General features: G+C 35.0%; 1 protein-coding gene and 1 long non-coding RNA gene across 2 annotated transcripts in view; one reads left to right on the top strand and one right to left on the bottom strand.

The window, feature by feature from the left end:
• The window catches only part of LOC100179586 (E3 ubiquitin-protein ligase HUWE1-like), a 61,717-nt gene that overhangs the window by 29,876 nt on the left and 7,084 nt on the right, over positions 1-24,757 (bottom strand). Inside the window, exons 9-43 of the mRNA XM_026834079.1 lie at positions 24,057-24,237; positions 22,217-22,377; positions 21,596-21,776; positions 20,981-21,076; positions 20,458-20,640; positions 19,748-19,901; positions 19,210-19,340; positions 18,367-18,511; positions 17,713-17,831; positions 15,655-15,727; positions 15,078-15,138; positions 13,725-13,898; positions 12,742-12,848; positions 12,372-12,519; positions 11,942-11,995; positions 11,565-11,667; positions 11,359-11,486; positions 11,145-11,287; positions 10,877-11,011; positions 7,862-7,984; positions 7,318-7,397; positions 7,045-7,226; positions 6,791-6,980; positions 6,417-6,589; positions 5,975-6,181; positions 5,125-5,223; positions 4,857-4,931; positions 4,598-4,701; positions 3,978-4,059; positions 3,726-3,851; positions 3,539-3,660; positions 2,608-2,814; positions 1,858-2,009; positions 1,049-1,238; positions 35-230 (exon numbers count right to left, since the gene is read on the bottom strand). Of these exons, the coding sequence (XP_026689880.1) occupies positions 35-230; positions 1,049-1,238; positions 1,858-2,009; positions 2,608-2,814; positions 3,539-3,660; positions 3,726-3,851; positions 3,978-4,059; positions 4,598-4,701; positions 4,857-4,931; positions 5,125-5,223; positions 5,975-6,181; positions 6,417-6,589; positions 6,791-6,980; positions 7,045-7,226; positions 7,318-7,397; positions 7,862-7,984; positions 10,877-11,011; positions 11,145-11,287; positions 11,359-11,486; positions 11,565-11,667; positions 11,942-11,995; positions 12,372-12,519; positions 12,742-12,848; positions 13,725-13,898; positions 15,078-15,138; positions 15,655-15,727; positions 17,713-17,831; positions 18,367-18,511; positions 19,210-19,340; positions 19,748-19,901; positions 20,458-20,640; positions 20,981-21,076; positions 21,596-21,776; positions 22,217-22,377; positions 24,057-24,237 (4,785 nt within the window). The remainder of the gene's footprint in view (positions 1-34; positions 231-1,048; positions 1,239-1,857; positions 2,010-2,607; positions 2,815-3,538; positions 3,661-3,725; positions 3,852-3,977; positions 4,060-4,597; positions 4,702-4,856; positions 4,932-5,124; positions 5,224-5,974; positions 6,182-6,416; positions 6,590-6,790; positions 6,981-7,044; positions 7,227-7,317; positions 7,398-7,861; positions 7,985-10,876; positions 11,012-11,144; positions 11,288-11,358; positions 11,487-11,564; positions 11,668-11,941; positions 11,996-12,371; positions 12,520-12,741; positions 12,849-13,724; positions 13,899-15,077; positions 15,139-15,654; positions 15,728-17,712; positions 17,832-18,366; positions 18,512-19,209; positions 19,341-19,747; positions 19,902-20,457; positions 20,641-20,980; positions 21,077-21,595; positions 21,777-22,216; positions 22,378-24,056; positions 24,238-24,757) is intronic.
• Positions 15,742-16,466, top strand: LOC113474209. Its single transcript, XR_003395857.1, has 2 exons — positions 15,742-15,892; positions 15,946-16,466. It is a non-coding gene; the product is annotated as an uncharacterized LOC113474209 (long non-coding RNA).

The following is a 24,757-nucleotide window of genomic DNA, read 5'->3' as shown; positions in this document are numbered from 1 at the left end:
CGAGACCTGTAAAAATGTACCAAGTCACCTAAAATGTAACACCCACCTTATCCATTGAGTATTTTAATGTAGCATCCTCTTCTAGTATATGTCGTAACAGCAGTGTAGCAAGGGAGGCAAATCCCACAAAACCGTGTTTAAATTTAAGTCTCAGAAGCGCTGCAGGGCCACCAAGTTCAGCGAACATTAGAGCACGTAGGTGACCGCCCTCTATACCATTACGAGTTAATCTGTATGAAGTGGAGAAATAAGTGTCGTAGCATTGTGGCAATTTTTTGTTTAATTTTTTGTTTTTGTTTTTTTTTAAGTATAGTAGGGTGGAGGAAGACGGGACACCTTTTAGCACATAATATATAAATATTCTGATCGTGTTTTAAACAATTAACAACGGTTTACGAGAGTCGTGAGGATATGTTCTTTGTTTACAAAATAGGACGAGAAAATAGAACAAAAAGGTATCCCATCTTTTCCCACCCTACTGTATAATGCATTAGCTAAATTAAACAAAAATTAATGACATATGATATTTTGATGTTCATGGTGTTTCAGTTTATGTGTATTTTTATTTTTTGATACCATTTAAATAACTGTGTTAATATGAAGAGTGGTCATACTAATGTCTATGTTATAGTTTGGTGGGGAAGTCCTTAAACAGGGCAAGTGTTATGTTTCATATACCTCGTACCTGCTTATGAGTTACCATGTATGTAACTTTGTGCTATTGTTGTCAAGTGTCTTACCCAAGGACAAATACGCCCACAACGGTGGCAGCAATGACCACATTTTTTGGATAAAATTTAAATAAATTTTAACAAATCAAGTAATTTTGAATAAAAACACTCTAAACTTTTTAAAATCAGGTAATTTTAAATAAAAACACTCTAAACTTTTTAAAATCAAGTAATTTTGAATAAAAACACTCTAAACTTTTAAAATCAAATAATTTTGAATAAAAACACTCTAAACTTTTAAAATCAAGTAATTTTGAATAAAAACACTCTAAACTTTTAAAATCAAGTAATTTTGAATAAAAACCTTCTAAACTTACCTTAAAAGTAATCTCATAGACGAATGTAATGTATCGGCATCTACAGGCAGACATACAAAGGCAGTACATGAGTGAACCAGCTTGTCTGCATCCACTGGACTCAACCGGATAAAACCGGAAAAACTTTCCTCAGAGCTGGTTGGAACCGGTTCTGCAGCTTTTCCATTGTTGTCTGTTTCCATGGTTTCTTCTGAAAAATGTTTAGCTATAATTTGAGAACTTTGTTTGTTTTTTTAAATTAAGTTATAATTTTAAAATTTATTTATAATTTTGAAAATGTGTTTTTTTACACACGAGCAATATTAGAATTTGGCAACGTTTTTTACATTTGGTTTATTTTAGATTTTTAGGTTTTTTTATTAATACAACAAAATAGAAAAGATTTAATGTGCGGGCTAAAAAAATCATATAAATGGAAAATAGCATGCCTTGCCTGTAAGAAAAATTAAAATGAGATACCAGGTGTCTAAATGCACTCTGACAACCAATGGGTTAGTACATCAACATACACTAGGAAAAAAACTAGTGCTTAACAACCAACATGGAGCAGGGTGGGGGAAGATGGGACACCTTTTCATTCTATTTTCTCGTCCCATTTGGTAGTAAACAAAGAACATTTAAAGAATTATCAAATCATATCATTACGACTTCCTTAGACCGTTGTTAATTGTTTAAAAAATGATCAGGATATTTTGGGTATTGTGTGCGAAAGGTGTCCCATCTACCCCCACCCTACTATATCTAAAAACTTTAAACAGAAAAGCAGAGGTAAACAGTTAAGTTTCCAAAAATCAGCTGAAAAATTTTACCTTCAGATTTGGATTTTTTATTTGAATCTTTGTCAGTGAGAGAACTGTCTTTAACATAAGTTGCCATTATCGGTCTTCTGTTGCCAGATTCCTCATTAAACTGGATGAGCTGTAAGAAATTAATCGTGTACCTTCGCCTGCCAGCAGTGAACCTTTCAAATATAAAGTTTTGTGAGAAATTTGAGAGAGTATTTTTAAATGGATAATTATTTAGAGGGGTTTGAGGTTCTACATCGTGGCAAAAGGAATTGGGATTAAGGACAGAGTTGGCCCATTACTTAAAAACCTAGAACGCTACAACCAGTGGCGCAGCCAGAAAAAAAATAAGGGGAGGTTTTATTTATAAAATTTTTTAAAAATATATTTTTTCAATTAAAAAAAAAATTTTTTTTGGTTTAAAAGGGGGGGGGGTCACGACTCCCGAAAAGGGGGGGAGGTCACGACTCCCGGCTGCGCCACCGGCTACAACACATTAGTGACCACTAGGTTGGAGCAACAATTGTTGTCTTGCCGAGACACGGCTAACAGTATCGAGCTTCTGACCCTGGTGACCTTCAGTTTAAATGCAAGTAACTAGTCACTGAGCCACAACCTCAAAAGTTAGCCTAGTATTGATAGCTTTAAAGTGTGAAAAACAACTACCAAAAAAATACAGATTATGCCTTTAAACCAAAAATTTACAGTATATTATCGCATTAACAAACATAAAGTTCATGTTTTATAAATAGCTAAACTCCTAATAACACACACCTTATGCCTGGTAAGTTAGCAGCATATGCGTCATCAATGCTTTTATGATTCGAGGCGCTATAACTACACCAGCGTCCGGAACGGTCGTCGAACCATTTCCACTCACGACGGTGGCCTTCAAAACGCCGTTGAAGCTCAGATTTCCTTGCTAGAGTTATACATGTACGCTCGTATAGGTCAACTAGTAATAGGACCGGAGATATCCACCTAAAAATTTTGAAGGTAGAAATTTTGCTGTTAAATAATTTTTTTGGGGGCTGAAATTATAATAATAAAATATGTAAAAATGTAGATATTTGTGGAACAAAAATGCTAGGAAAATTTATTTTGTAGTAAAATGCACTTAATTGTAGTGTTTAAAGTTTGCTTAATACCATAGTATTGTGCTTTGAAATTTAATCAGTTTTTGTGGTTGATCCGTGACACACTTCATGTGTCTTGTGTCTAGACTTTATGCAACAGTTTTGAACAGCAGCGTACCACAATAAGTGGGACTAGATTTAAGTATAGGAATGCTATTGTTACACCTTTAGCTATACCAACAATTATCTTAACTCTAGTGGAATGGTTCAACTTTTATTGTATGCTTTACCATTTTAACAAATATGGGTATCAGATTTACCCCTAATATGTAATATGGCGCTCATTTATTAAAAAGCAAAAACAACTGGTTACATCAGTTATATTTAATGCGACGGATGCACTAGCTTTTTGGCAACGAGTTGTTCAATATCTGGTAAAGTACTACGATATGAACATTTTTTCTGCCCTGTCAACTGATGTGGATTTTGGTAGCTTATTTACCCTCTAAATACGAGGAATCTACCCCCAGGGGTAAATTTACTCAAATTTAAAAATGCTGTTCTATAGTGTGTGTGTGTTAGCTAATTTTTAAGATAAGGTATTAAGCCAATGAGAGTAAAATACTGACTTGGGTGTAGTAGAGACATCGTTATGGTCTTGCAGCCAAGTGCTGGCACAAGATAAGAGAGCTACAAAAGTTGGTATCAAGTCATTGTGGCTAACCACGCGCGTACATGGCTCTTTCATTTCCTGGAAAGAAAAAAAATTAATATGCAAACCATAACGGCAAAGAAAAAAGTGCTTGTGACTACCACCTCATAGAGGAGCGCAAACAGAAGTGCTTGGGCAGCTAAACCATCTGAGAATTCGTCATCTTGGAGCCAGACGCCGTCTCCGTTAGACTTGTAATCATCCGTCAGTTTTTGGCATTTTTCTTTGATCTACGCAAAAAGTAGATGGGTTAGAGTCCCACATATGGTGGTTAATTTCTTCGAAAACTTTCTGCTCATGAATATTAAAGGGATGGAATTGAATTGCGCGAGGCAGGGAAATGTAAGCAGATTTACCTGCACGACTAGTTTATTAAAAACTCCATCGGACCAGTTTTTTCCGGCTCTTTTCATCAGGACAACAATGACGTCACACACACTGCAATAAAGGCATGCGTTTAAAGAAGCTTGGATTCCATAACTTATAATTGCTTAGCAAGCTTGTTGTGCAAAGTAAATATAAACAAATATATTTCATTTGTTGCATGGCTAGGTCGACAAACAAAATATCCTGACTGAAATATACAAACAAATATGTCTTCGAGCTGTAATTATTACCAAACTGAAAAAACTTGCATTTAAAAACACCAGAATAAACATTTAAAAAATAGAGCTAAATTAAAAAAAGACTCAAATGGACTTTCCAGGTGTTGGGGTAATGGGCCAAATCTGGCCTAAATCCCAGGTCCTTGACAAGGACCTCATCTATAAAAATGAAAAAAAGAAAATTAGAAAACTACAGAATTTTTATTATTGATAAAATTTATATTAAAACCATAAATGTCAAAAATATGTCCAAATCTGGGTAGTACCATATAAAAAAAAAAATTATTTAACTATAAAACACATTAATTGACTTTTTATCAATTTTTATAGAACCATGTCAAGGCCTTTAAATCAATTTTTCCGTTACATACCGGTACACAGTATCTGGTAGATGGTTGACTAGTTCTAACCCCCTTTCAAAAATGCTGGCAGCAAAATCATCAATATCGCTTGCTGACATTGGTTCTTCATCATCCTGTATAAAATATTGTTTAAAAAAAAAAAAAAAAAATTTTTTTATGATTTTGGAAAATTAAAATGAGGTTTAAATTAAAAAAAAATTTTTTTTTAATTTAAATTTTTTTTTTCACTTCAAAAAAATTTTTAGTGTATTTTTTTTCTTTTTTTCACCTGACTAAGCATTTTCATCTCTTTTTCATCTTCTACTTTCATTTGCTCTTCCTCCTCCTTTTTTTTCTTGTCCTCCTGCATTTAGAAAACCATACATAACAGCATTGTCACAATTTCTCGGAAACATGGCAATATTTTCAGAAGAATAACAATTACCGAACAATTTCTCAGAAATGTAATAAATATTTCAGAAAAAAAAACAACTGCGACATTTTTAAAAAATAACATAATTGTGATAATTTTTCAAAAAAATTGTCAATTGTCTTACCTCTTGTGAGGGATCAGGTTCTGAACTCTCATTTTTCTCAGGCTCAGCTACAGAAGATCTTGCTGCAGCTCTTAGGTCTTCCTCTAGCTGTGCCCCCTCCTAAAAAATATATTCAATTTAAAAAAAAAAAAATTAAAAATAAAAAAAAATAAAAATTTTTTTTAGAAACAATGTTTTTAATTGTTAACAAAAAAATTAACCACATTTTTAAATTATGTAGTTATTTAAAAGCAGTAATAAAAATATAGGGTTTATAAAAAAAACTTTTTTAAAATCCTTTTTTAAATAACAAAAAATAGAACGCTGTAAAAATTAACCAGGAAATGCACAATTAGTTTATTTTACACACCATCGTCTTGCTAAATTATTTCAACTGGCAATAAAATGTTAAAAAGAAAACAAAAAAACGCCATAGGCGCTGTTTTGGAACTTTTAATAGTTTAACCACAAAAATTTGAACATCCTAGTAAAATGGTGGTGCTACATGCTTTACCAAATATATAATCCACATCTGAGCACCTGTGACGTTACTGGCTGCATAGTATGTGTATAGGAAGTGTGGTATTTTACACAGGGGAGGTATTTGCATCCCATAGTGAAAAGAAAACCAAATTAAAGTTGCCGACTCAAAAATCACGCAGATCCGCGTGGGGTCGCTGTGGTTGAGAAATTAAATGGTGGAAGTGAACCACGAGAACAAAATGGCGCAATTTTGTGGGAAAAAGATTGGCGTGACAGTTTTAGGCATTCTACTTCGCAAATAAAGCATTTTTAAGGGATTTTGAGAGGTTAACAAAATATTTGGCGAAAAAGAAAGCTTTTTTTCAGTGATTAATGTCCAATTTTTTACCTGATCTCGGACTTCTTCTTCCGCATCAGTTTCCGGCTCTTCGGATGCAGCAGCAGCAGGAGTGCCTTCCAGAGACATTGAGATCGCTCTAAGGAGCTGATCGTCCTCGGAGGAATGCGTGAGCAGCCACTCGGTGGCAGCCTCCAACGTGCTAGCGTGCATGAGAGCTTGTAAGACTTGTTCTCGCGCAAAACCCATGTCGACAAGCTAGTAATGGCATAAACAGTTACAACTCTACACAAAACAAGCATTTTAACAGCCAAAATACAATTTAGCATTAAAACAACTTTTAGCGGAAATATTTACAAAAAATGAATTAGGAAACGAGATAAAATGTCCTAATTTTTTTTTAGGAAAAAAATCAAAAAAGCTAGAAAAAATGACGAAAATGTTTTATCCTATCACGAACAGTTAAAAAAACTTAGTGCTGTGATTCACTTACTTGATGGACGACAGATAGATTTGGTGGTCGTGTGGAGCGAGTGGTGGGTATGGCAGATGCCCTGCTGCTTGTACCTGTGGCTTGGTTGGTTCTTGGAGATGAGGAAAATACTGAGGTACTTGTTGAACGGTTCGCCAACGGAGCATCATAATAGTATTCTGCTGCAGATCCTTCTGAAATGTTTGGTTTTTGCGGTTATTGGTTGAATTGTGTGGGTTAAAGTGCCTATGGTTTTCGAATGGCAGATTTATTGCAAGAGAATAATAATGCCTTAACGTTCTAGGCGCTGCGAATTACTGGGAATTGATTTTGTTTGTTATTAGAAATCATTGTGTGTGTGTGCGTGTGTGTGTGTGACAGTTAAAACGCAGTACCTTGCGCTGTAGGTGGGTTTGCTTTTGCCTTTTTTTCTCGCTCTTCCCTCTCTTCGTTAAGTTTGTCACGTGCAATCTGTTCGCCGCGGATCAAATGACAGAGAATCAGAATTACCGAGTCACAAATTCGACTCGATAACTTTGACAGCCTCCTGCTGCACCAGAGGTGCTGTAATGCTTCAAGAGCAGCCTGAAAAACAACAACCAAATTTAAAGTACTAGTCAAAACTAGGAACATAAACCGACTGGTTTACCTTTTGTGTTTTGATAAGGAATTTCACAGCACTGAACGGCGCCACTATAGGTGCAAGTTCATCTGTTGGTGTTGTGGCTGCTGGCTTGTCATGGATCACATACGGGGAGTTCAGAATGTTCCGGGGGTTTACAAGCCTTTCTAACAACATCAACCAAGCTTCTAGAAAGTCGTCTACACTGCCTGTATGAGAGATAGGGACATTACTAAGTATGAAGCATTGTAGCACTGCCTGGACCACATTGGCATGGATCAGTGTTAAAAGTTTAAGTACCAGGAAGTTCGTTGGACTGTGAGGAAACCTCTGCGCTGTTATCCTCATCCAATTGCGAAGACAAAGCCCACTTAAAGCAGCTGAAAAGGAAATTGGGAATTCCTTACATTTTATCATGAAATTTTAAATAACGGTGTAATTGTATGTTGATTTTACTGTTGTTGGTGAGGTTTACAACAAACGCTGTCATTATTCTAGTGAACCGATCAGGTAAAAGTAAATAAATAATAATAACGTAACTGTCTGGAGCGGAAAGTACTGTCTGGGGAGGAAGTAGTACGGATCAAGTGCAATTAATACAAAAGCCAAAGCAACCAGCTTACATTGCTGGCAAATAAGGAAACGTTTCGTATTAAAAATTAAAATTACGAAAAAATATAATTTTCTAGAAATGATAATAAAACCTTAAGTACAAAAATTTGATAATTTCTTTTAAAAAAAAGTTATTTTTTTGGCTGTTTTAGAATAAGTATTATTAAAAATCTAAAAATTATTACTACTGTAATAGGATGTGCTGGAAATAACAAATATAAGCAAACATTACTTGAATAAGGCGTCAAGTGAGCCAGTGCCAGCGAAGTACTGTAGCATGAGATGATACGGCATCTTCTTCTCGTCGAACAACATAGGTATTGTGAAGCCAACAGTGCATATTAGGAATGTTGTTCTGTGTGAGAATTGTAAGACATTGCCGTAAATACTAGAGTAAGGGAAAAAAAGGAGAGAGGCAGTATTCCCTTTTTACTTAGTGCGTGACATGACTTCGGTTACTGAATTCCGAAGCCTGCTTTGGAATAAACGCAGCAAAAAATTATTTCGCTGATTATTTCTTTAAATAGGGTGTGCTTGATTGGGAAGTACGTACAAGTTTATTAAGGTTTATAAAAGACCTAAATGGGTTGTGCGTCTGCTTCTACATGGCTCATTGCATTCGTGTGGTATTAGATGACAATGGCTTATGTAGGAGCGCGGGAGCCCCAGGCTGGCCAGACAAAACAAACACGTGCTCTTAGAGGTTTCACTGTGATGAGAAAGTCCATATGGAAAGTAGGGAAACAGGCGGGTAATAGAATTCAAACCACAGTGCAGAACTCCAGGAATCCATGTGAACAAACATGATGAGAATTCCAGTTGCATTACGTAATGTATGTTGGTTTATGTCATACAGTCGAACCGCCTAAATCTGTGCCAGCCTTTCCATAGACTTATTGACTTAGCGAGAATAAAGAACTAACCACGTAGTTACAGAATCCCATCTTGGCTTTGATTATTCACGGAAGCCTCACAATGACAAAGTCTCCTAACCCTATATTTACATACCCCGCTTTACAATTATCTTATCTTTCCTAAACCACAGGTTTGCATGTTTAATGGTGACAAAATCAGGCTTTTGTGTCCATTAAAGCTTGTACAATTAGATACATATTTCCAGTAGGTTAAAATTAACTACTGCCTTGTAAGTGCTGGAATTGATACTGTGGTGCTGGTTTCAAAACTGCTTTGCTTTATTCGGAGATGAGAACGCTACCGGCTACGCCCTTCTGCGCCACGTCACAAAAAACTTTCCTTAAGAATTTGCCTAAGGATCACGCGGGCTTTTTAAACTATAAAAAAGTATAGAAAATGTCAGATGCTGGGTGAGGTAATATTCTGGAATAAAATGTACACTGGCTGTGGTTGACAACAAAGATATTAAACATATCTCCCACAATGCCTTTAGAGAGCCTATACTGTTACCACTTTATTCTGGTGTTCTTCTTACATAGATGACTGAGATACCTACATTAAAAATTAATTTCATTTTAGCAAACCTTCCGTCTGCGCTCATGCGCGAACTGCAACCTTTGAATCCACTTTCTACCTAAGCAACTGTCAAAAGCGATTTTGGCGGGCCGCTGGTGGCTCTGACTTAAGCACGTACATCCCTGGTTTGCGGCTAGCACTCGCCGACACTGTTTGGTTGTCTGTGATCAGGCAAGCGAAACAGATGTGGTTAGAGAAGTAGGAAGGCAAGAGTGTGTGCTTGGCTACGCTACAAACTACGCTATCACGTAACTGTGTAAATTTCCAGTTACAAAACTCTGTGCTGAATCTAGTTTGCGGAGGAAGCTACCATGCTACATTAACACACTGCTAGACTGGCAAGGCTGTAAGCTTCATGGAGAAAAGAAAGAAGAGTCTGTAGTGAAATGAAGAGATGGTGGCGAGACAGAGAAGACGTGACTTCAGCTGGGCTAGACGCCGGCCGGTGTTGTCAAAAGAGAAAGAGAATCCATCAAGAAGAGAATGGAAGGAAGGAGCAGACGTGTGTCTGCGTGTGTGAGAGAAAGAGAGAGGGAGTGAGAGAAAGAGGAGAGAAAAAAGAGAAGGAGAAGCTGAGCCTATTCATGAGTATAACAAGTGAATAAATGTTTGAAATGTAGATAAATAGGCAAGTAATAGGCAGTTTTGTCATATCTTACTGTACATAAACTAAAACTAATCTAAAACACCAAACAATGTTTATATATAACAATTAATTCCATACAAAACAGTACAGCACTGCTTTCTCAAAACACACAAAGCTGGAAAATCAATTAAACTTCATATACAACATTCTAGTGCTATATTAAACAGTGCATACTGTAACACACACACCCCTATATATGTGAGAATTGTTTCAGTAATAATGGAATTCCTACAAATTAGGAAGTGGGCAGAGCACAAATATGTTAGCTGTTGGGCTAAGCCAGACTGTTTCATTTTCAAGCGTTTCTTAAAGGAGAGTTAGGAGGGAAGAGAGAAATACTAATGTGAAAGAAGTTGCTCTGCGCGCCTTAGTGCAACTGGGGTCATTCTCTCCTAGAGAGAGTACAGACCTAGAAATCAGAGTACCACGTTCATTCCTAAATAGATGACTTAGGTTTGATTGGCGCGAAACTTTTTGCCTGCTGACAGGCAGTGTGGAAAATTTTGAAAACTATTCCAAATATTTTATTGTGGAGACCCATCATAAATGCTTTGGTTGGTACCACTTAGCACCCTGTTTTTCGGCTTCAGGGCTTGAACATTGGTTAATAGAAATAGTTGAGGTTAAGATGGCTACCGACGGGTGGTAGTGAAACAACACGAGGCTAAAGGAAGTTGTAACATTACGCAACATGTAAATGGCGTTGACAATAGCCACGACTTAGTGGCTCAACCGGTTTAAACAAGTGCAGTCTCGAGTGTGATTTAAATCGGTTCGCGTAATGGCACCAATTACTAGACCGAGCACCTTATACAGTACGAAATAATAAACGAATAAGATTCGCGGGCGCACGTGTAACGACCAGGCTACATCACAGGGTTGGGAAATGAAGCAGAAACCATACAGTCATTACTCTTCACTGACAGTACAGTACAAAGGCAAGTGGTTTTAAAATGCTGTCAAATTGGGCTCGTGCAATTTAGTTGGTTAAAGATCTAAATATTACGCCATAAAACTTGCCACAAAAACGTCAGCAGTTACCGACTAGCACAATTTACTTCTTAGCTCCAAGCAATAAGTGGTCACGCAAAGAAAAATAAGCTTTCAAACCTCAATTTAGAAGAAGGCACGTTCGGTGGTGCTCTCCAGGAAAGGCCATCAAGAAGGAGAGTGCTGAGCGAATAAGCAAGCTTTCGTGCCGGCCGACTTGGTGCTACGTTCTGAGCATGTGCAACCGCCATGTGTCTGGAGGAAAGAGTGAATACGTGACTGCCTTGTCTCGTGTAAAAACCCTACCGCGAAAAATCAGATAGTTTTATCAAGCGCGTATATCTAGACGTTTTGATGCTGCCATGTTAAAGTGATGGGAAAGAGCTACCTGCCGTAGCGTTGTCGAATTGGTTTGCCAACAGCTAGCTTCACCAGCAGCCCAAACAGCTCTGCAAGCGATCTGCCCAGCTTGGATGCCACAGTTAGCACAGGTTTGATGCATTTGATGCGTGCAGAAAACGCTGGGCTCATCTGAACAACAGGAGTAGGGAATTTAATAGGACTTTTGAAATTAGAAACAAAATAAAAAAACAAGGTCATACTTTGTGTTTTGAGCCGGCCGACTTAATTTCATTTCCTTCCATTTCCATGCCCACTGAGGCCTCGGTACTGTCCGTCTTGCTAGTGCCCTGTTCGGCAGAGGACAGGAGGTTTTCTAATTCCTTCTCGCCTGTAAAAAATTATTCCGTGAATTTTAAACTTCAGAATCATGTGGAAGCTGTGGCTATGAAGGGTAGCAAGTACCTACCAAACTCAGAATCTTCTGGAATAGCTCCCGGTGTACAAAGTGCCAAAAGAACTGTGCTCTCCCATATTAGACTCCTGTAGAGCTTATTCAACCCTTCCAGTGCCTAAAAAAAGCATTAAATTGAATTGAAAAACATGCAAGATTTAACAGTAACGTGAGCAGTGTTTCCAGTTTTAAAACCTTAGACGGTAAGACCCCATGTTATTCAAAAAGCACCAAATTTGGCAACACTGTCTGGAACAGCTTGGAACAATGTAAATAATGTCAATCAAAGGGTAAAAGATCAAATAACACATAAGGTCATGTCGTGGCATTCCAATTAGTTACATAAGAAGTTTAAACAACAGTAAACATGCTAACCATGCAAGGCTACTTACTGTTATGCCCATTCGACTGCCCCATTGGTTTACAATGATGGTTCGAATTTCATTCTGAAATTAAAAGGTCAAGTTTGAAACAGATCAAATTTGAAGGATAAAGTAACAGAAAAAATGTTAATTTTTTTGTTCCTGTTTTGTTTGTATTTTTGGGGGTTATTACAATTTAAAAAAAAAAATTGGTCTAACATTATAGAAATGGCAATGATAAATTATATCAATGTAACAGAAAACAAAATGTTTTAATGTTATTTTTGTTTTGTTTGACAAAAGTGTAAGTTTTTGATCTTTTTTTCTTAGTTTATTGCAATTTAAAAAAAAATGACCAAACATTTTGAAATATAAAACCAAAAATAATAAAATTAACATAAACGAGAAATAACATCAGCACTTCTGTTACAACGGCCAAAACGAACAAAACTTCTCCAACCTGGTTGGCACGTGGCAGAGTTAAGAAAAGCGTGACGAAGGCGTGTAGATGAACGAGGCTCTTAACCAATGAGCTGCCTTCATTTTCCGCCGCGTCAGCACTTTGTTGCTGAGTAAGCTCATGTAGAAGAACGCTGGCGGGGCGTGTCCTGTAGAAGAGATTTAGTAGAGTGGGGGAAGATGGGACACTTTTACATCCTATTTTCTCATCGCGTTTGATGGTAAACAAAGAACATTTAAATGATTATAGAACTGTATCCTCACGACTCCCATGGACCGTCGGTAATTGTTTAAAATGCGATTGGGAGATTTGAATATTATGTGCTAAAGGTGTACCATCTTCCCCCGAGTACTATATTTCATTTTTTTACCTTGTTTCACCAGGTGTAGTAAGGAATAAAGGTTGCAATTCATTCTTCAGTATATCTAGTACATGAGCTAAGCTCTCTCCAACTACTGTGGGCGCTCGCAATAAAATCTGTGGTATAACATATTAAGTACTGTTATACTGCTTTTTGGTAGCTACAATAAAAATATATGGTATATTCAAGTTATTGCTGTTATACTGCCATTTGGGTAGCCAAAAATGTATGGTATATTAGAGTAATTACTGTATATTAGAGTAATTACTGTTATACCGTGATATATACTGCAAATGAATAGACTGTGTATGAGTTTTACAGCGTATTACTACAACATGCAAATTTTGTGAGTATCAATGCAAATGTTTTTGTCCGCCGTAAATTGAGACGGGGTAGTAAGTAGAGGCGGGGGTAGTCGGGGCAAACAAGTTCCTTTAATAAGGCGCCAAAATAACAAAGACGTCTTAACGAACAATAGCGAAACAATGGTGCAAAGAATAATGTTTTTTTACAAGTAGAAAAGCTATTTCTAATCTCCCCTTATGCATTGTAGCAACAGCAGAATAATTATTAGAGATTGACTTTGCTTTATTTTTACCAGAAGATCTATTTCTAATATTAGGATAATCCTAGCAAAATTAGAAAAAGTCAAAAAATACTATATTTTTAAACAGAAAATCTATTTCTAACATTAGGGTATTCCTGGTAAAAAAACAACAGCAAAATCTTCAAAAATACTGTTTTTAAACTGAAAATCTATTTCTAAAGTTAACTTATACCTAGTAAAAAAACAACAACACCAAAATACTTACAAAGAATAAAAAATACCAGCAAAATACCCACAAATACTATATTTTTAAACACATAATCTATTCCTAAAACAAATATCCTTTGTAAAAAAACAGCGGGAAAATACTATATTTTTAACATATAATCTATTTCTAAAATTAATTTATCCCTTAAAAAACAAAAAAACAGCAGAAAATACTCACAAATACTGTCTGTGTAAGATTGGTGATCGACTGACAAGCTGCAGAGGTGGGGAAGTCAAGGGGTAAAGATGGAAGTCGCAAAAGATGAAGAAGGATTGCAATACCTCCAGTTTCGTTAAACTTTGTGCAATGGTCCCCTGTGTTGTTGCTTACTATAGCTTGAATAAACTTTGTCTGGAAAAAAGTTGAAATTTTTGTTGAAAATAACTAAATAAATATTCTGTTACTTTTGCTACCAGGCATATTGTAAATAATTTTTTAGCGCTCATCGAGTATAAAACATAGTGTATTACTGAAATTTAAGACACTTCATCTGACATCCGGAAAATACACTTTTTTTTATACAAAAAAGGCTGCCTAAAAACATTTTGAAAAATAGTTTCCAAAAAAACTGCAAAACATGATTGAATCTCAATGTACAGTCTGGAACATTTAACCTAAATGATGAATATTCCTTCATATTAGCTGTTAATGTTTTGCATAGGCATAAGGAAATAAAAAACTGCTGTATTTGTCTATTATCACTTCACACTTTAATAAAAAATTGGAAAAAGTACTTTTACGTTCAAGCTACAAAGCTGTAAATTCTGATGTGTCTAATTCTGTCACCAACTATCCTATTGAGTGAGCTTTCTGTCACATAAAAGATTTTATCTTTCTTACATTTGCCTTGCATTTTTAAAACCAACAAAATTTTTACCTAAACACAAAAATTAAAAATATAAGTACCCAATATCTGTGCAGAATAAAACTGTTGTTACCACTGCTTTATTTTTGATTCTAAAATTCAGTTTTAACTTGTAATAATTCAAGTTTCTGACGACCCAATACAGATCATAGTTATATAAGGCTCATTTAAAATGGCATTACATGAATAAGAACAGGAAGCTAGGATTATATATATATCACAGAACGTGCTGAAATACAACCAGCTGTTTAAAATAAGCAAATAGAATTTAAAACAGGCACGGTCATGACATAAACCTGTCACTGTTTACTTCTGGTTAAAACTAGTTAAAACTGGTTCAGAGTAATCTGGAACTTGCTGTGAAAATTGTAACTGATTGTAGGATCAGAAGAATGCAAACCAAGAAGCTGTAGGGTTGAGAGGATGTCTCATATCCTGATAATGTGTCTAGTTAGGAAAAAACAAAGAGCTAACACTGTACTGCTTAGTAGAAAAAGAGACACTGTCCGTAGCATTTTTGAGTGGGGGTACACATATGTCTTTAATCTGTCTGTCTGTCAAATTTCAGAAGATAAAAATTTAAAATGCCGCAAAAGAACCAGTCGCGTTTTTGAAGCGAATGTCGCCTGAGGCTAAAAGTGTAGCGCGCATAAATTTGAACTTACCACATTTTGAATGTAATCGAGTAGTGGTACGTTCTTCTTGGCGCCGCCCGCTGCTGTTAACCTGTCAATGCATTACCGTAGCTGTTATGAAGGGAAACGAATAACTATGCATTGAATTAATGGCAGCAAACGGATCGGGGCAAATTTGCATATAAGCAAAGAGCAATTAACACAACCAAGTCTGACATAAAACGCAACCGCTCACATTTAATGACATCTCATACAACAACTTAAGTAAACTGATTGTTACACTAAACTTAGACTCTAATGCAATGAGAAAAATAGTTTAAAATTGTTTTACTGGAAACATTTTCTAACTATTAGCCAGTAAAAAAATCTGCCATCGAGTAATCTTATTACCTATCTAATATCTATGTATTATCAATGTATTATCTATTTCTTATCTTTGCATTATCTAATAATATGAGCAGTTGCGAGCTTATTTAGGCGGAAACACGCAACGAGCAGATTGGCAGCGGACCACACAATCTGGGACTTCCCACGTTTCTGACCGCAGTCACAACATGGGAGCTCCCATGATAAAGTAAGACACAATGAAAAAGAAAAACTTTTTTACATTTGAACACTGGATGAGGATTGCTTGGATGTCGAGGCCACCTCTTCAACTTCTTCCACTTCGTCTTCACTTCCTATGGGAGGAGAGAAGACACAAAATGAGTTTTTTTTTGGGAGGGGGGTTGGGATACCTATAAAATCTATAGTGGCATTGTTAAAATGCAGTTACATTTATGGCTGTAAAACATAGGGAACCTCGTTGATCAATGTCGCATAGGCAGCGTACTTTAGCTGTGCTTGTTATACAGCGGGAGAAAATCTGTTTGGCGGTTAAAACCCAGGTTATTAAAAGATATGATGCCACCCCTTTTTAAAAGTTGGGGTGACATGCATCCCTCATGTTACGCCTATGAAGTCATGCCACTGAGTGACCAAGCTAGCCAGACAAGCTTGACATAAACCAAGATTAGATTTAAGTGCCTTACAATAGCCATAAAAATACTATTAAAGCTAAAAGTGTTCCATTTTAGGTCTGACGTATACTGCAATTCTTTTTTTAAGATCCTTAGATAAAAGCCAAATTTAACTCACATGCCTTTGTTACATAATCAATAAAATTGTCTATTTTCCCTTTTCTCTATTACTTTTAAACTGCTTATACTATTTTATTATAAAGTCATACTTATAGTGACGTGCAGTTTTGAAAACCGACCATTTTGCTTAATCTAATTTCAACACATTTGCTGAAAAATATCCTATTTTTTATGTAAGTGTAAAACTCCCCATGAAGTGTAGAATCAACCTGCTTAGTATATGAAGGTACTTCCTCCCAAATTTCCCATTGTATTATATAACATTTCAAAAATAAACAAGTATGACTAGATTAGGATGCAATTTAATACCTCAAAAAAAATTTGAAAAATGGGGACTTTCCTTCCTGCCTAGGATATTACATTGTTCTATGCTAAGGGCAGTCTGTTTCATAATGACCACTTAATAACTGGCATAGAAAAAGTATTGAAACAATGTGATACTCAGGAAGTATATCGGGGTGGGGGAAGATGGGATAGTAGTGTGGGGGAAGATGGGACATTTTTCATACTATTTTCTTGTCTCATTTGATAGTAAAAAAAAGAACATTCAAAAAATTATAAAACCGTATCATCCCGACTCCGAGAGAACGTTGTTAATTGTTTAAAACAGGATCGGGATAATTGGATTTTTTGTGCCAAAGGTGTCCCATCTTTCCCCATAGTACTATATGTTTATTTTCTATGCTGCATAGTTATTCCTATATACCTTTTCTATTTTAAACTTATTTAAAAAAATAATAAAACCTATGGTTTTAATACAATAGCTGTGTGACTATATATTCTAATTTATATGGGTGAGATTCTGCATTAATGCATGCCAGAGAGCCTGGGATTTAGGCCAGAGTTGTCTTTATTACCTCAATTGTGTATTAAGGTTAACAATGCTGATTTACTGCCTTCTCAGAAGGATCTTACCGACAATAAAACATAATTAGATAACATACATATATATATATATATGAAAACTGAATAATATAATCTTATGCTGTGGTTTAGTAGTTAGGCGCTTGCATTCTAAACAAAGAACACTGATTGGGTATCCACGTGAAAAAAAAGAATCACCCACAAAGTTACATACATGGTAACTCGTAAGCTGGCACGAAAGAAAACGACTGTCGTTTTTCGGCCACGCGAGGATAAACTAAGTTACATTTATTCATTCATTCATTCATGTTTCCTTTAGCAAGGACAACGGTCATTGGCTCAACCTAGTGGTCAATAATGTTTAAATTGTCAGCCATACAGAAAACATCTGTCAAGGCTAAACACATGGTAACTTATAAGAACACAATTTTGCCTCTAAATCGCTGGTCTTCTGACATAAACCCACATTGGAAGACATAGTAAGGTGGGAAAAGATGGGACACCTTTTTTTACAATTAACAATGGTCTATGGAAGTTGTGAGTATACGGTTTTATAATTCTTTGCATTTCCTTGTTTACTACCAAATGGGACGAGAATATAAAATGGAAAATTGTCCCATCTGATCTTTCCCCAAACTACTAAATATAAATAATATAGACACCTGCATCATCCTGTGCTGTACTTTCATCAGCTTGTGATCCATTCTCACCAGGAGCATTGCTTGAAGCATTTGTCCCTTCAGCATTACTTCCACCACCTTCGTTCTTGCTACTTGTTGCCCTGAGAGAAATTATCAGGTGAAAGAGAGAAATTATAATGCTTGAAACAGTTTGAAAAGGTGTGAATGTCCATATAAAATACATTTGCCAATAATACCCATATTAAAATACCTTGGTCATTTTTTATGCCCATATAGAACTACCTTTGCCAATTTTTGTTTATGCCCACATTAAAATACATTTGCCAATTTATTTTTATGCCCATATAAAATACCTTTGTCAAAAAACCAAGACCCTTATAACCAGATTTAGTCATAGCTACATTGGTAAACGTAAATAGCAAACGCCCGTCTGCATTTCCCGCCCCTTGACAAATAGTGCAATATGACAGAACAATACTCATATAAAACAGAACAGTCATAAAAACTTGTGGAATAAGATTTTGCAGATTATCATAACACAGACTATTCTACAACAACTCGTAAGCAGGCACGAGGTGTAAAAAAGTACACCCGTGTTATAACGACTGTCGTTTCGAGCCACGCGAGGATAAAGTAAGTTACATCCATGTTAAAACAATACATGTTAGATTCTACCTTGAACAGATAATGTTCGGGTCATTTCCGAGACACTTAAGTTCACAAAGCAGCTGCAGAATAGCTTTTATAGTCGCACCCCTAAGTGATGGTTGCTGACGCATCAGTTCATCCATTGCATGGCCGAGATTAGATGCTGTATCACCTGTCAATTATGTTTAAAAACTTGATATAATCTTATCTAAAGGAGGTGCTGAGTAATTGCGGTGACATGTATGTTTGTAGGGTAGTTTTATATTTTTGTATGGGTGACTTGGTATTTTTAGTTTGAAGCTAATTTACCTAAAAAATTAATACAAAAAATTTAAACATAAAAAATTAACACGAAAACATTGTATTATGGATTCGGTGGCAAAAAGATGCCTGCATTTTACATTTATGGTACATTATGGTGCAAGCTGCATCTTGACATGATGTATGCTTCTATAAAACAGAATATGAATAAATTTGGGAATAATTTAAAGTAACGTTTGGTGGCAACTGGCAACCAGATCATATTACAACTATATATGCAAAACAATGACAGTTAACAAATGATAATAACATGACCTTAATTTATCAAGCTTTTGCAAGAATAGATGCAGAAAGGAGATATGGTAAGCAAGCCTTCTTTATAGAATTTTCTGCACTGCATAATCAGTAACATAATTGATGCTTTTTAAAAAAGTTGGCTCTTATGTTTGCAATAATGTATAAATTCAAATGTTAAAGAATAAGTGCAAGGTATTAGAGAAAAAAAGGTTCTTGGGAACTATATTGTAGATGGTAAAATTTGTAGAACTATATTGTAGATGGTAAAGAAACAATTTTTATGGCAAAGACTAAAGAGTGTTTTTTTCTTACCAAGGGGGTCAGAACTTCTTCTTCTCCTCATAGCAAGTAGGTAGTCTGGACTTAACATGACATGGAAAAGTCGGTCGAATGGATTGCAGTTAACAAACGCTTCCAGGCCCCGTGTATTAATGCAGAGAGCACTGAAAGAACATTAATAAATGATTTTTCTATATTTGCAAAATTTTAGTTATATTTTACAAGGCCCTAAAAATTTATAACTGCTACACTACACCCATTTTTCAGTTTTAATTTTTATTTAAATTTTCACTAGTGCATTCTATCAGGTTAGGGATAATAAACTTTATTTTGCATTCTTTTCAATACATACACAAATGGTAATACTTATATAGTACAGGAAATTAAAACGGCTACACCCAACTTTTCTATGAATTTATAACTGCTACACCCAATTTTTTAGTTTTAAATTTTTATTAAAATTTAAGTGTTTTCTAGTGCATTCTACCATGTTAGGGGCAATGAGCTTTATTTTGCATTCTTCCCAATACAAACACAAACAATGTTACTTATATATTGTTTAGAAATATACCTGAATATATTGGGCAATGATGCTAATACTTCCCGAGTGGCAGGTGGATCCTTAACAAGCAATGCATGAAGCATGACGTGCGTCAACCTGTTATCTTGTAACGAGGATAGAAGTGAAGGCTCCTGGAAGACGTACACGGTAACAACTTCCATTGCTGTAAAAGAAAAACCGTTTTGAGTTAAAAAATAAAACAGTTTATGCCTTAATGTTAAGTGAAGCAATGATGCCCTATGTATGGATATATTGTGAGTTTTTTTGCATTATTTTTTTGACCCTTTTTCGGGAAGATTAAGTTCGGAGAGAATTTACAACATTTCACCAAAAACAATTAATTTTAGATTTAACAGTTTAAAAATGTTTGGTATAATTTATCATTCTATGTTTACCAATGTGGCCAAACTTACTTTTAATGTTATTTTGGCTATTGTTAGCAGTTAGTTTTATACTGTAAGTCAGTGTTTTAAAGGGTATTGTTTTTAATTTGAAATTAACCATATTAAAAACAAACCACTGCTGAAAAAAAGATTTTTCGGAAATGGCTTTAATAATCAAACTACAGTTACCCCTAACACATTGTCATTATACCTGACAGCAAAAAAACACACTAATACACTTTTTGACACATTGGTTCGGTGTCGCGGCAAATGTACCAGTGAATTCAGTGGTTATAATCTAATGTATTTCATATGCGACAACAGAAACACACTTACCTAACAGAAACAAAGCAGGACCATAGTACTCCACATTCCCAATAATATGCTTAAGTGAGTTTGGTAGTGTACCATCCATCATATGACGAACTTGTCCACCAAAAGCTTGGTCGGATATTGCTTTTTTTAAGAAGTTGAGAACTGACTTGAAGAGAGCAGCTCTCTGGGGTAAACACTGGGCACCTATGAGTTAGACTTATTTGAAATTAGGTTTAAATGTTTGAATGGACTTAAATGCTTAAACTTGTTGAAGTTTACCAATTGACAATGTTAGCAAATTTTTTTGGTAACTTACTTAAGAGTTACCAACAAAAACATATAATTTTAACAGATTAATATTTTTTTTAATCAGTAAAATTTTTTAACATATCACCACATTATTTGCAAAGTAAGAAGAAAAAAAACTGCGGAATAAAGGGAAAAAAACACATTTTTGGTAAAATTAAGTATATATATATATATTATGTATATAATTTATATATCTTTTTAATGTTAAAAACTTGTTTATTGTCAGAAAATATACCTGGTTTAAAATCCTCTTTAGGTTTATCTGATTCCTCTGTCTCCATTTCAGTGCTTGTAGATGGCTCTTCTTTTACACCATCAATCTCCATCACATCTGAGAACATAAAACAGTGCATATCATTATTTAAACCAAAATATTGGAGTTGATGACTATAGAACACAGTTTCTTAACCCTGAATACTAGGTAAATTTGTGAGTGCACTTTTTTTGTGTTTTCAGCCAAAAAAAACATTTTTGCAATTTAACTTATTTAACACTGAATTTCTATTACTTGCATGTAAGCCTACTGTGTTATTGGGAAAAAAAATTAGGAAAATTACTAAAAAAATATTTTACAGAAGAAACTGCAAAATAAAATTGAATCTCAATGTACAGTCGGGGGGGGTATTAGCTGAATGATGAAACATACTTGGTACATTACCATGAGCAAACATGACATGACAGAGTTAAACGAAACTCACTGTAAATAATGAGGGAAACTTGTAGATACAGACACACAATATATCTTGTGAAAACTACTCCCCCTTGTAATTTTTAATGCAGTGCAATGATTTTAGTTTTGGCCTGCCCACCCCACCACCCCAGGTTCGGCGCTCATATTCACGTGACTTACCATCACTTGGTGATTCAGCCGCTCCCGGGATCGTATCACAAGCCATTGGCGCATCTTTCTTGCAGATGGCGACCTCATGCTCCAGACGGTCAATAAAGACTTGTAGACCGTTGATGGCTTGAAAAGCTTGCCAGTCGATGTTTGTGATAAGGTCTATAACTCTCACAGCACGAGTGACAAACTAGGTTAAAATTAAAATGATATGTAAGGATAGAAATACAGGAAACATAGGGACGTAGCACATTATGTGCAAGGAATGAATACATGAATAAAAATTATTTCGTCACTTCAGTCATGATAACAAAGACTAGCAGAGTTTAAAAAAGCAAAAAGATGGGTAGTAACGGTAAAACAACAGTTGTTAAAACATGCTTATTGATAAAAAATTATTGATAAGTAACCAAACTATAATAGGTTCACAACTTATTGCTAACATTATATGTCCTTTAGGCAATACACTTAACATGCATTGGTTCAACTCAGTGGTCACTAATAGGCTGTCTAAATTGTCAGTTAGATAAAAAATGGTAGGCAGTCCAAATTGTCAAATCTAATGGTCAGTTATACGAAAGTGGTAATATTGTTTATTATAGAATTACTTTAGCTACTCAGAACACTTACTGTAGTTTGTTCTTGTTGGTCTCCCATGTTAGTAACAACAGATAAAAGTGGGCCCATCATACCACTTTGTACCAGGGCTTCTCCGCCACTTTCATAGCTTGATAGATGGTAGAGGAATGAGAATAAGGCTGTGGCAAAGCTATGCGGAAATTCAGGATTCTCTGTGGAAATAGGGCATTTCAATTCTAAACCACATAGAGTTTAACCAAAGGATAGATTTGACAGTTGTGTAAAATTTTAAAATTTTTCATAAAACATTTTTTTTTCTTTTTAGAACAAATGCAATATAATAGAATTGCTTTCAAATGGCATTTAATTTTAATGATATTTTTTAAAAAAGGAAAAAGTTTTTTAAAAGATTGAGATAGTTTTAAATTCAAATTATTCCGATATTCTTACTCAGTGTAAACCGTCAATGACAGAATAGCATTTAACATTCCAATAAGAAGAATAAGGTATTTATATAAGAGAGAAGCAGACGTGACGAACGGGCTTGTGAACTTGTGGTCTGGTGGCATTTATTAATATTAAGAACGTTTATATAGAAAATGGCTGTACGTGACACTTGAGCTACCTTTCCCTATGTCTGACTGTTATCACGTTTTGCCTATTGAGAAGACAGGCGTAACATAATTTTAATTTTAGTGTATTTTTTCCTGTGAAAAATAAAACACGTTTTTCATTCCGTTTTTTTTTTATCACGTTTTGCCTATTGAAAAGACAGGCGTAACATAATTTAAATTTTGATGTTTCTTTTTTCTTTTGAAAAAAGTCTGTTTTGATTCCTTTTTTTTATTATGTTTTTCCCATTTGAGAAGATCACATTTTACCTATTGAGAAGAAAGCCGTAACAAAATTTAAATTTTGGCGTTTTTCTTTCTCTCGAAAAAAATCTGTTTTAATTCCGTTTTTTTTTTTTTTTTTGATTTTATCACATTTTACCCATTTGAGAAGACCAAAGATAAACCTAACTTAACTTGATTGTTGGTGTACTTTTATATGATCTTAGAAGGAAAATAAATGTTTTATTTTCTGATATATAAGGTAATAATATAGTTTATTATGTAAATCAAGTATAAAATGTTTGTGTGTTGTGTTATTTCAATAAAATAATTTTGCCAATTAACGAAAATACCAGGAAAATTAATGGCATGGATAAATTGCCAAAATGGTGAGCAGATAACCAGAATTGAAAGCACATACAAAGGAAAAGTTAGTTTGGTGAAAAACTGTCATGATGCAGGTACCCTTGAATTTAGGCTTTTTAAACTAAAAATACAACTTTATTAATTTTATACACAAAACTAAAGTTTACTGTTTGCGTGTACCGTGTACGTATTTAGATGAGACTGTTATTTCTTATCCTTGCCGGATAACATAATAGTAAACTAAATATATGCATTAATGGTAAATGACATGCATTACTGGTAAACTACATGCATTAATGGTAAACTACATGCATTAATAGTAAACCACATGCATTACTGGTAAACTACATGCATTAAAAGTAAACTACATGCATTAATAGTAAACTACATGCATTACTGGTAAACTACATGCATTAAAAGTAAACTACATGCATTAATAGTAAACTACATGCATTACTGGTAAACTACATGCATTAAAAGTAAACTACATGCATTACTGGTAAACTACATGCATTAATAGTAAACTACATGCATTAATGACCAATGGTTCAAGATCAATGCCAGATAACATAATGGTAAATATATGCCATATAATTTACCATTGATGACCAACAGTACAAGACCAATAGGGAACCAAAGTGTACATAATGATAAAACAGTAATAAAGAGTTATATATAGTGATAGTACATACCTTCTTTTGTCTTCTTTGTGCTTGTCATGCTGTCAATGCATCTACGTACAAGTACAGGGAGGAAGCCGTGGTATTGAGACACGCCGGTCACGTCCACTATGGCACCGAGCCGTGGCGTTCGATCGCGGCAGTCCAGATGTACAATGGAGGTTAGTGTTCGTAAAGCAGCTGCTTTAATATCCTGCATAGTTATAACACTATTAGTCAACCAAAAACGGTATATGAAAATTGAAATTTTTTGTAAAGTTACAATTTATGAAAGTTAAAACTTTTTTGTCAAGTTACTATTAATGAAAATTGATTTTTCCTTACACAGTTTTTATATTGCTAGTGGTCACTAATGGGTTGTCCAAATTATCAGCCATATATAAAAAAATTAAGAAATCCCATGAAAAAATAATCACGCACAAAGTAACATACATCGTAACTCCTAAGCAAGCACGAGGTGTATAAACACCCATGTTATAACAACCTTGGTTTTCCAGCCATGCGAGGATAAAGTAAGTTACATTCATTCATGTCTGTTTGTGCTTAAAACTACAAGTTTTCTATCGAGTATATCAATTCTAAATAGTTATACACATTGTGCCAAAAATGGTGTAGTTGCAAACTAATCAGTGGTGGAGTATTGAATTTTCTACAAAAGTTGTTTTAGTTACTGAGTGCATACAATACTAACCAACAAGTGTGTTGTCTTTAAC

Source organism: Ciona intestinalis, chromosome 4 (assembly GCF_000224145.3).
Source record: "Ciona intestinalis chromosome 4, KH, whole genome shotgun sequence".
NCBI lineage: Eukaryota > Metazoa > Chordata > Ascidiacea > Phlebobranchia > Cionidae > Ciona > Ciona intestinalis.
Note: the sequence above shows the minus strand (reverse complement) of the source record. Positions and strands in the feature narration are given on the sequence as shown.